This window comes from Homalodisca vitripennis, chromosome 3, assembly GCF_021130785.1.
Source record: "Homalodisca vitripennis isolate AUS2020 chromosome 3, UT_GWSS_2.1, whole genome shotgun sequence".
NCBI lineage: Eukaryota > Metazoa > Arthropoda > Insecta > Hemiptera > Cicadellidae > Homalodisca > Homalodisca vitripennis.
In genome coordinates this window covers 163,137,757-163,150,064 of record NC_060209.1, presented here as the reverse complement: position 1 = coordinate 163,150,064, position 12,308 = coordinate 163,137,757, and the positions used below count along the sequence as shown (strand labels likewise).

The window sequence follows — 12,308 nt, the reverse complement described above, 5'->3', positions numbered from 1 at the left end:
GCATCGTTATTGCGATGGATAAAAAAGATTATTATTTGAAAAGGTAAAGAATTTTTTATGGCTTATGGCTAATATTGTAGAACGAAATATCTGAATTATCACAACTGGAAATTACTCTCAGTAACTTTTTGAAAATTTCCCAGTATCCTACTACTAGGATGCCTGTAAATAATTTGAGTAATGCTTGGAAAACTATGACAGAGCTAAAATTTAAATTTAATTTTTTTATGTGTGTCAAATTAACATATAACATAAACTATTATTTACCTTTTTCAAACGGATAATTGTCCATCATCTGAAGTCCACTGACTACAAGCAAGTCGGTATTGAATGATTTAAGTGCCTGTTGGAACTCTTCCAATGAACTAATAACAGGGTTGTTGTTATCATTGTGAATTATAAACCTGCAAAAAAGTTAAATTTACAACTAACATATTAAAATACAACAATCATGTTTAAAAAGTAATGACAAATGTATACTATATCTGTATTCAGGCTCGTACAATTTCTGGGTTGTCTCATTCATATCTTTTAGTCATGTTTTTGTTAGTGACTCAGTGTTTATGTACCACAACTCACAACGTCATAAAAATTATTTCAGATTTGTACTAACAAATTTTCTTGTCTAAGTTTGTAAAATAAAAAAATAACAAGTTAATAATGTATAAGTATTCAAGGAAAATAGTAAATAAATTATACTCGAATCAACGTTACAAAAATATTGTAGGGACAAAGTAATCTTGAATTTCCAAATAAGTAATTAATGTATTTTCAGACTTTCAAAGCTATGTTTTTTTTTTTTTTTTTTTTTTTTTTTTTTTAATTTCTAAGGTGTTTTATTTGTGAGTTCCAGAATGTGTTGTGCTATTATAAGATTCTTTGCAGCTATGTATTCATTGACATTTCTTTGTGATATGGAAGTCTCCACTGACAGGATTCATCTTTAGTACATAAAATAATAAAGTATTTTAAACCTTTTACAATGGGCAGGCTATTTACAAAGCTTATTATAAAGTACTTTATAAAGTACGTTGTCCATGAGGATGATGCAGGGTACTATTCTTACAGAAAAAGAAGAGCGAGCTATCTGTAGTCTTATTTTTAATTTTTATGAGTCAGGAAATATCATTAAATCATGATTCTCTATGATAATGTATGTCCTGTGGCCTTTCCAAAAATATTTTATGCAGACATGTTAGTAATATTAGCCATCTACATCTATTTTATTGTGTAAAAGCTGTAGCTTCACGTCACATCAGACAGGCGATTGTGTTCTGTATTTGTGTTTTTTATTCTTATTCTCAAACCAATCAACTCAAATTTTTTTCACTTTTATAAAATAAAGAAAGAAACTGAAAAATATTGTTTCCACAAAAAAATTATTTTTTGGTTTTATTTATAGTAAACATAATAAATAAAGAAAAGAAACAAAGTAAAACATATTTTGTTTTATTTTATAACCAATCAAATTATTATTAAATAGTGTTATATATTTGACTATTTTATTGTGAATAATAGGATAAAGGTTGTATATATATATAATTTTTTTATACTATACTTTGTATTTATAAAACATTTGAATTTTGCCTATTTTCACTTTTGTATTCTTCAGCATACTCTTCAGAACAAAATACTCGCAATAACAAAAGTGAGTTCATCCTATAAAACTTAATACAAGTATGTTTTATTCAATATATGTTTGGAACATTTAACTAAAATAATAACTTACAACCGAGTTAGCACGCAGTAGCCTACCTGTTGGCCCGTGGTGCAGTATAAGGGCCCCACAGGTCCCCAGCCTTGTACTCCAGGATGAGATGGACATCATCCCGAGCTGCTGTGCCTCCCACCACTAGTGTTAGTCACATCAACAAACAGCCAAGCAGACAAACCACATCAGACAGACAAACAGTGCATTCAAAGTCCCCAACAGTAATTTTCACCAAAAATTCCCACATTATGTTAAACCATTTTTTACATCAATTATATTTTAATAATGGTATATTTTTATATGAAGTTTTTATTTAAAAAAAAGACTCAAAAAACTAACATATTTTTAATTTTATAAACCATTAGTTGTGCTTATGATTAACTACATAATCCATTATCATAATCCACAGACATGTTCTTTATTTATAGATTATTCAGATAGACATAGCTCTTTAAGCTATAATACGGACCAGAAACATGACATGGTCAATTCAATATACAATTTCAATTGGAGCTATTAGAGATAAAGTTACAGTGGATATACTACTTTTAGAAAAAGGAGAAATGAAGAGTTAAAGAGATGGAACTTATAAAGATTTATGGATAGGAGGTTGGAGGAAAGCTTAAGGAACGGAAATGACACTAATGAGTAAACAAGACAGGTTTGAAACTTTGATAAGTCAAGCAAGATAAAAAGCACACTACAGAAACCCAAATAGAAATCGTATATTAGCTATATTAAAAGAACACACAAGTAGTGACAGGCAAAATATTCTATAGTCTGTATACACTATATTCGTGTCTGAACATGATATATAGGGCTGAATCAGGCAATAACTCGGCCTCCATGAGTACCCACAGCTGTTGGTTATAATGTAGGCATCCACTGACATAACTAAACTATATAACTTTTTATTTATGATTCATTATTCCAAATTTACTTTATTATATTTTAAAATCTCAGGACTAATCATTAGGCTATTATTCATAGTACCAAACACAATGTTGTCAGTTTTATAACACCAAAATAGTCAAATAAATGGTAATGAAAATAATTAATTTTGTAATACTGTACTCATTTAACATGTTCACTGCTGAGCATCACTAGCGTGTGGTGCCAGGTTCACTCCCACAGACTATTGGATAAATACAACACATTGCATACAAACTATGAATAATTGGTGTGTCATTCACCACAGACCACAACAATAGTTTTATTCAGTTTCATTAACATACTTCGTAATGACTTAACGTATGTACCAACGTATGTATATCAACTTATTAATCATATGATTTTAAGAAATCATTCATGAGATAAAGACGTGTTATTTTTTTATTTCAAAAAGGCACCATAGGTTTGTGTCTCTTGGCCCATATATTAAAAACATTATTCTTTTAATAATATCAACAAAATTAAAAAATTAATATTTTTAATACACTGGAATAAATTACACACATTTTCGGCACTAAAAGTTTTCTCGGTACTTTGGGATTATACCGACCACACCCAGACATGAATCGTTATTTGACATTTTGCTTCTACTGATTACTAGATTAGCGTAGAACAATATTTCGTCAATATAAAACAGGAATTGTCTTATCGCAAACCCCTCCCCATCCTCAGATAGAGGTCAAAGTCGAGCGGTCTAGTAGATAACGTGATTGCAGAGTCTCACCGCCCGTTCAGCTGGTTCGTCGCTTTGTTGTACTTCCGTGTTTTTACCTCTACATTTCTCCAAACACAAAAATTCAACAAAAACGAACATTACCAAACTAAAACTAAACTCTTTATTGAAAAAACACTCAAAAACTTGTTTTTATTCTTGATCACATTCCGCCACCCAAAATGCGAGTGCCTCCGGCCATCAGCGCGTGCTTCGGCCGAAGGTGCTGCCGAAGCCCGCGCTGATGTCAAGGAAAGAAAAACATCCCTCGAGATAGTACCTATCAGTAAAATATCAAATTCTAGAGGGGCTGATCAGAAATATAAATTGAATTGTAATGGAAAAGCAATTATGTACAGTGCAAATCATGTGATGCCGCGCGGCCTGCCGTAATCGGGATTCTCGAGAAAGATAAGATAACAGCGACAAAAATACCGATAATACCTGGAAATGCTTGTAAGTTTGTAATTTTGCAATTAAAGAGTCGTTTTTTTTTTCGTTCTATCATGTCTATTTCTATAAATTTATATTTTTGTGTTCTTCATACTGGTGTGGTCGGTATAATCCCAAAGTACCATTTTCTCTTATACCATAATTTCAAGACAAATGTAATAATGGTCTAGTTCAATAATGTATATATAAAATTATATACACTATCTTCTTTTTGCTGACAAGTAAAACTGATATTACAAAATGTATGCAACTAAAACTGCAAACAGTTTTACCAACTGTGGTGTGACGTTCTTAATCATACTAATATGTATGTATTTATTTATTCAATACCAACTGCAATATCAACTAATTTTCGAACTTAGGAATAAAGACTGGTTCATGTAATTTTAAGCCTAACAACAAAGCGGTTGGTTTAATTTTTCACATTTTTTTCAAATTGTTCTGATATGAATAAGAAAATCTGGACTTACTAATCAAATAAGAAGGTTATACAGTTAAGTGATAGCCCTAGTTGGCCTCTTCAGTAAAACAGGTTGTGATGGCTGACGGAAGAACCAAACTAGGCCAAAGAAGTGTAAGGTACATATGTTAGTGTGTACATTATATTAAGTAGCAGAATAGAGGTGGCAAGAAATAAAATCATTAATAAAAATAAGATTATATAAAAAATTTACATAATATAAGTTATATAGTAAAATCAATAACAGCGGTGTTTAAAATAAATTAAGCATGTTAGCATTTTTAGCACATTATCAAAAGTTTCTGAGATTGTGAACTGTCCTTCTTGTCCAGTTACTTTGAAGTATAGACTTAGTAAGTAAGCTTTAAAGAGAACATTTGATTGAATGTTGAGTTTAGCTCCAGTTCACCTTCCTTTTTATTGCAGCGTCAGGTGCCAGACGCTGTCTCAAACAAGACTCTTGGAGTCATGTTTGTCTGAAGAGATAAAAAAAGTCAGCTACGAAGAAGCTCAAAAAGAAACCTTTACCTGATCATTTCGACATCAGAGATATACCTATAAATAGATGAAGTGGCAGTCTCATTGTCTCATCAGGTGCACAACTGAGTGTAGTGTACTCATTTTGCGATCAATAGGAAGCACATAAGTTTGTAAATGGCATAATGTGTAACTTCAGCAAGGGCTTTGATTGTCTGGGACAAAACCTTATCCTACAAAAATGTTGTAGCCTGGATATCAATGGTTCTGCTTACACATGGTTTAAAAGCTATTTGGAAGAAAGTACCCAAGTGGTGAAGATAAGGCATCATAACAAAGGAACAATACAAAACGTCACATCCAAACCATTACCTGTAAGCAGAGGAGTGCCATAAGGGTCAGTCTTCGGCCCTGTTCTGTTGATTTTATTTACTAATGACATGCTTTATCTTCTATATACCTACTGTTCTACTTCAACATATGCCGATGATACTACTCTGTGCTCATGGGACTCTACAGAAGAACTAGCAATTGACTCATATACAGCACTAAATATGGCATACCAGTACTACCACTGAAACAACCTAGTAGTCAATATGACCAAAACCAAACAACTGGCATTCACTAGAAGACAAGATGAAATTGCAGCTCTTCCTGAAGTTGACATGCAACCCAAAGCGAAATTTCTTGGTGTGACAATTAATGAAACTTTTTCATGGACTCAGCATACTGACAACCTTTGCATGAAATTAAATAACATCCTCTTTGTCATCAAAACAAATTACCATATCAGTGATAAAACTGCAAAGACAACTTATTATGCCCTTTTTGGGTCTCATCTGAGGTACAGCATTGCTATTATAGGGGGGGGGGGGGGCACTACAGTAACTAACATAGAGACTTCTCTTGATTCAGAAGAAAGTAATAAGAAATCTTAAAGGCCTATGACCCAAGGACAGCTGTCATGAAGGCTTCAAAAATCTTCGCATCTTGACAGTTGTGGTCCTCTATAACTGACAAGTGATTATTTTTGATGATAGGAATGAATTCCCTCAGGGAACAGATGTACACCAGTACAACACTCAACATACTGAGACCTACATCCTGCTAGCACACTATCTATCACTGTAGGGGGGAAGTCGTCATACATGGGAAGCAACCTGCTGCCAACTGAGATAAAGACTCAGAAGGGGAAGAACCTGAAGATGGCACTCGACAAATACCTGGTGACCAAGTTGTTCTATACGCTGGAAGAATATCCACATAGGACACATGACCATCTTAGACAAGAAGACAGCTTAATTTAACTTTATTTCTTAAATTTTCAACTTTAACGTATTTTTGACGCCAAAACATTTTTCTATCAAATTGCAAATAATAAGATTTTAGACCTTCAATCCTGTCTTTTAACCACAGTAAGTTTCTTTAGCATAACATTTCCTACATCCAGTAATGTTAATTAACACTTTTTACCACAGTGAATATGTTAATAATGTTGTAAATGGAGTTTGATTAACATGCAGTACCTACCATGTAACCTAGTTACAAGGTGAAATAGGTTTTAATACTTTAAATACGTAATTTAACAACTATAAAAGTAATTCAAGAGTGAGAAATGCTGAGTTTCCATGTATAGTAATTAAATTTTGTAAAATTTAACGATTTCAAGTAATTTATTTTTTGAAGTGATTCTTATAACAGCAATGCATTTTTTTACTATACTAAATGGGAAATTGAACCAGTTCTATCTGGGTTAAAGAGCCACAGACACCGCTACATTACAATTAAGTATTAACTAATGATCAGGAAGTAGTACAATGACAATATTTAGGGATTTATTACTCTAATAGTGTTGGCTGATATACTTTAAAACCTTCTTTAAATTTATGAAAAAAGAACATGTACAAAACACTATGTTTCCATTAGCGATCAGACAGTAACTTTGGACACACACACAACAAAGTATTAATTATTGTACCTTTTAAGCTTGGTGCAATGCTATGCCTTAGTCTAGGAGTCATTGTGGCAGCTAAAAGTACTTGACAACCTTCTTGGCTCAACCGTTGAGCCATCAAAGGGGCATTGCCACCTAGAGAGAAGTGAGCACCATCCATCACACTGGCTCGACTCACAAGCTCATCAAAAAGAGTTGAATTTGGCATGTATCGTCTGAAACAAGTACATTTTCTTAATTAAGAATAAAACTTTATATTACCTGTTTGTATTGGTGAAATAAAAAAAATATATATATATAGAAAATAACTTGTTGCGTAGCATTAAAAAGTACTTGAGGAAAGAAAACTTAAAATATACAACTAATGCTCTATTTACCTAAATATAGTAGTGTCACATATTGTAGATCACAAGAACACTAAATCATGAATGAGCAATTTCTTTAGCCATAATCATTTTTATCATTTAGTTTTCTAACCAAATGGAAGATCTTACTTAACAAGTATTAACTTACATGAAAATTACTAAGAATCAATTAAATTATACTATGGTACAATTTTTGTTGATTATTATTTAAATCTATGTAGTTATGTTTTCAAAAATATGAAAGTGACAGACCAACACAAATAGTGATCTGTTATTTGTTTAAAAATAAAACCTAATTTAAGCCACTTCATAGACTTTCTTGAGAACATATCTAAAAGTCAAGGTAGCGTTAGCTCAGCACTATATGTATAACATGTTCCAAATATAAGATACTGAATGTAACAAATACAAAATAAAGTTGTATTTACATCTTCTAGTGTTTGGTATATTTTAATCATCCAGAGGATACTATTTATTTAAGGGTTTTTTCTTACTGGAGACCTAAAAAAACTATTATGAGAAAAATTGATTTGACGTCAGAAAAGCCCCTGGCTATCAGTGTGGGCTTTGGTAGCGTTTACGCACGACATCGCACTTCTTGCAAAAAAAGAAACACATCCCTTGAGATAGTACCCAAATTCAAGCTCAGATTACGTGATCAATCGTAAAGGTTATCTTTAACTTTGGTACTACTAGTTGACATATTTATGATAACCTAATCTAAACATACTTATATTGCATAATAACAAGTAGTAGATTAGGACAGAGTGGCCTCCTTCTCGCCAACATTGCTTCTTTATTAGTAACAGAAAACAAGAACAGATCGTCATAATAACATGTAATTTTTACAGCAACTCAAATAAAATGTGTTCTTTCTAATAATGTAGTTCTTTTAGGTCTCTGGTAATATATTCTTCCAAAAATATTTGCCTCCAGATAATACCAGATTACCAAAGGTTCATTTTTCCACATGCCGCTTCTCATTTCATTCAACATTTCAATGAAGAGTTGTTGGGGTGCTTACGAGATCTGAGCTTAATTTTTAGATACTATTTCAAGGGATGATCTTTTTGTGCCAGAATTGTGGAGAAAATCTGAACTGATGGCCAGAGGAATTTGTGATAATTACTTCCTTGTGATCAGATCACATTGAATGGTTATCATAAGAAAGTACTGATCACAATGTCCTAGGTCATAAGTGCCGGCTTCGGTGGCACCTTTGGCACCACCCCACACTGTTAGCACACACAAAAATATATCTTCCAGAAAACACCTAAATTAACCTGAGATCATGTTAGCGCTCAAATCTTGATGGGTAACTAATTGTATCGATTAAATAAATTAAAAGGTAAGGATAAATTTACATTTTTATACATCTATAACAATGTACAGAACTCGCCAATCCACATTGAATTGATTGATTGACAACAAATAGACTCTGAACCTTCTTATGTCTTATTGCTTAGTAATGTTAAGAATATTTTCTAGGGGAGAACCCCCAATTGCTTCTTGGCTCCTAGATACACTAATTATAGGTGTATGTTAACTTTCCCAACCAATATTCTTATATTTTGATAAGATTTTTAATAAAATAGACCACTTACTCAGCTGCTGCTCCATGGCGAAAAAAATAAGCAAAGGTATCTTTTAAGTCAGTTTCAGAGCTAATTTCATCACAATGTTTTGGTTTAACATTAGTATCAAATTCCAAAAACTGTTTGCCTTCTACAAACAAATCATTACAGGCTCCATACCCAACAGCAACTTTGGGACTCTCACTTTTAAACTTATTTTCAACATCAATTAGTCCTTGGAGAACATATTTAAGCCTTATACTCAATTCATCATCTGGTGATATGTTCAAATAAATTGATATACAAACAAACAATGCGGAACACAATGTTCCCAAAGTTACAACCTTCGGAATCATGTCAATAAATTTTTAAAACACACTAAAGCCTACTAATTAACTGAAATGTAAAATGTTTTGTTGCACAAATAATATATAACCAATTCTTTTTAACTTAACTGAAGTACAATCACAGTCAGAACACTCCACATATTCTCAAGTAAATAGTCACATAATCTTCGTTCAAGGTAATTCTTCAGGTAGCTTGGATTAATTGGATCGTGTTTTAAAAATAGCAAAAGAGCCTATACCCAAAATCGATATTATTCAAATCATCGTTAATAAGGAATAGGATATGTGAACAAATTTCTATACAAATAATTTCTGCTATTATTAATCGATTAGTTTTGAAAGATACAATAGAATAACCGGCTCATTCAATTATAAAACTAAAATATTTATCAACACCAGGAGACAAACGAGAGTAAGGTTATGAACGTAAACTGTCAATTTCTAACGTATTTAGTTTATTTACGAAGTCGGAAGTAGTTTCACATTTGACAATTAACTTGCAGACAGTGTTACAGCTGAAACAGAAGCACTTTTTCTGTGTTTGCCGTATTGGCTAGCTAATCACAAAAGTATGCAGCAGCAAACTTCTCCTTTTTAATGTGGTTGCCTTTGTCATAGACTTGGTTATTGTTATAACATTTTTATAATAATAATTACATATAAATTTACATTACAACTAATTATTTGAATTATTATATGCATATATTGAGACAGATTTGAAGATACAATCATCACTTGGTCACGATTGATCTTGCAATTGTGTTTATTAATATTTTAATTTGGAAACTATATGTTAATCTCATAATGTTACTTTCCTTCCCTATAGAGCTTACCAGTGTGTGGTCAGTAATTATTGGACAAGAAAATGTGCATAAGATATAAGTAAGGTACGTAATGGGTACGGTAATTCTTTATTGCCATTGTTAAAGCAAGCAGATAGCTAGACACAACTTAGCGAATTAATATATTTTATTGTAGTTCCTTGCTGCGGCTAAAAGGAACTGAAGACTGGGTACGTCAACTTGCCCTCATGACGAGGGCAGTAGACCGGTAAATAAAGGTTTTCTATTGAATACATTTCAGGGAAATTTAAACTTTTCTCAGGTTATAGACCATTATGAAATGTATATTTCCTCAAAATATCACACTTCTCCCCATTGTACCAACAATCTCCCTCTCCCCCCTCCAACACCCAAATAAAGGTTGAAACAGTAGATCTTTACTAAATTACTCATGAATCGGTTATTTTTGTCGTAATGGGCCAGTTGTTTTTATTATACTCTGAATTAAATGCTATATTTTCATGTTATTACAAATTCTTCTCAAATTGTAACAATTAAAGACAACTTATTCACCAATCCTAAAATTATTAATACTTTAACTAAATTAACGCACTTTTTGGTCTTTAATTCTTTAAATAATACTATTTGAGAGAAATGTGTGAAACGATGGCTTTTTATCGAACGTATAATATAGGTTTCATTTTTTTTTTTTAAAGCATGTCCTCATTATGGCTGAGTTGTATAAACGATGCCCTCACTTCACGCCAGTTGGTTTATATATTATTGAGTACGTGAATTTTAGTTAGGTACTTTACTTAAGTTTGCATCCCTTAATTAATAATTATAGTATGGAACAAACAAAAACTCTTTAATATACTCTAAAGGCAGTAGTAAGTATAACACATTCAAGATTCAAGGTTTTTATTATTGTTTTATTGCTTTACAGCATAACAATGGTCAAAGATCACTAAGGCTAGAATATTTTCCAATTAAAGTTAGATTTAATTACGTCAAAATACTCACACACCTCGTATAAACAGTTTTCGACTAGGAAGCTCCTAACTGCTGAATTAAATTTATTGTACGGCAATTTCTTGACATTATTTACATGTACATTTACATTATGTACATTTTTTATATCCATGTATTCAAAACTATGTTGTGTACTAGTATACATACATCTTTTCGTGATTAAATTATTTTTATACTATCTTGTGTTAAAGCTGTGAATACTGGTTGAGTCATTAAATGTATTAATATTTTCTTTAATATGCAACAAGGTTGAGAAAACGTACAGTAATGGCAATAAAATTACTCTTAGGTATGTGAATAAAGGTTTACAATGGGTTTGATCCGGTGCGCCACATATTTACCTGACTGCCCTCTTCTGTAATGTGAACACCTTTTTACATCATCCGGCATTACCCCATAAGGAGATACCTTAGCTAAGATGGCTTTGAATGTAAGCGTAGTATATGCTCAGAAGGATGCCAGGAGTAACACTGCTCTTTAGATATCTCAACAAAAAGAGCCTCTTTGCTAGTGTGGTGGCTACATTGTCAATATGATTTCCCCATTTTAAGTCAGTTTGTAAAAATATGCCCAGGAACTTCAAAGCACAGATTTCTTTCTTTTTTGGTGGCAAGCTAAGTGCTAAGTCATGCACCTTCCCATCATTCAGACTTAACTTATTAGCACAGCACCAGTATACAACTATTTTTGCCTTATCTTTTAGGGTGTTATGGGCCTCCGTAGTACTACTCTTCCTGATATTTAAACCTAATTCATCTGCGAATAAAAAACTATTTACATTAGAATTAGCTAAGTTGCTAGGTAAATCATTAATATATAAAATTAACAGCGTAGGCCCCAAGATAGATCCCTGCGGTACACAGAACGACTGTGAGAGTCTTAGAAAAAACTACACCAGTACATACAACCTGCTGTCTACCCTCTAGGTAGGATTTAAAAACATTAACAGCTAAGTTGTCAGATAAATAAAAAGCCAGCCTATTTACCAAAACACAGTGGTCTACAGTGTCAAAGGCCTTGGACATATCAAAAGATCTAAAAACTACTTTTTCATGACGTTCCAAGCCTTTGTAACAACAACTAATCAAAGACGAGACTGCATTAACTGTGCTGCGTTTTGGCCGAAAACCAAATTGACTTTTAGACAAGAGTCCATTTAATTCAAGTTAATCAGTTAATTGTATATTAATCAAGCGTTCAAAGACCTTTGACAGTATAGGAATAATTGAAATAGGCCTATAATTAGCACAAAGATGTTTTGGACCTCTCTTATGAATAGGTACAACCTTACTGATTTTTAAAATATCAGGAAATACCCCTTGAGCAACACACATATTTAAAGGACATGTTAAAACCTTACAAATGTACACAGAACAAAGTTTTAAAATCTTAGAATTTAAACCATAAGAGTCAAGATATGAACTACTGCTTATATTGTTAATAGCTTTATACACTTCTTCTACTGAGAAGTTTCTAATGGTAAAACTAGG

The 12,308-nt window shown here is 32.3% G+C and overlaps 1 protein-coding gene across 1 annotated transcript; it reads right to left on the bottom strand.

Moving 5' to 3' along the window:
- Window positions 1–238: 238 nt before the first annotated feature.
- Window positions 239–9,511, bottom strand: LOC124357723 (ADP-dependent glucokinase-like). Its single transcript, XM_046809729.1, has 4 exons — window positions 8,688–9,511; window positions 6,743–6,933; window positions 1,756–1,852; window positions 239–404 (listed from the first exon to the last, which is right to left on the bottom strand). The coding sequence occupies exons 1-4, from the start codon at window positions 9,011–9,013 to the stop codon at window positions 260–262; spliced, it is 759 nt and encodes a 252-aa protein (XP_046665685.1). The 5' UTR covers window positions 9,014–9,511; the 3' UTR covers window positions 239–259.
- Between the last annotated feature and the right edge of the window lie 2,797 nt (window positions 9,512–12,308).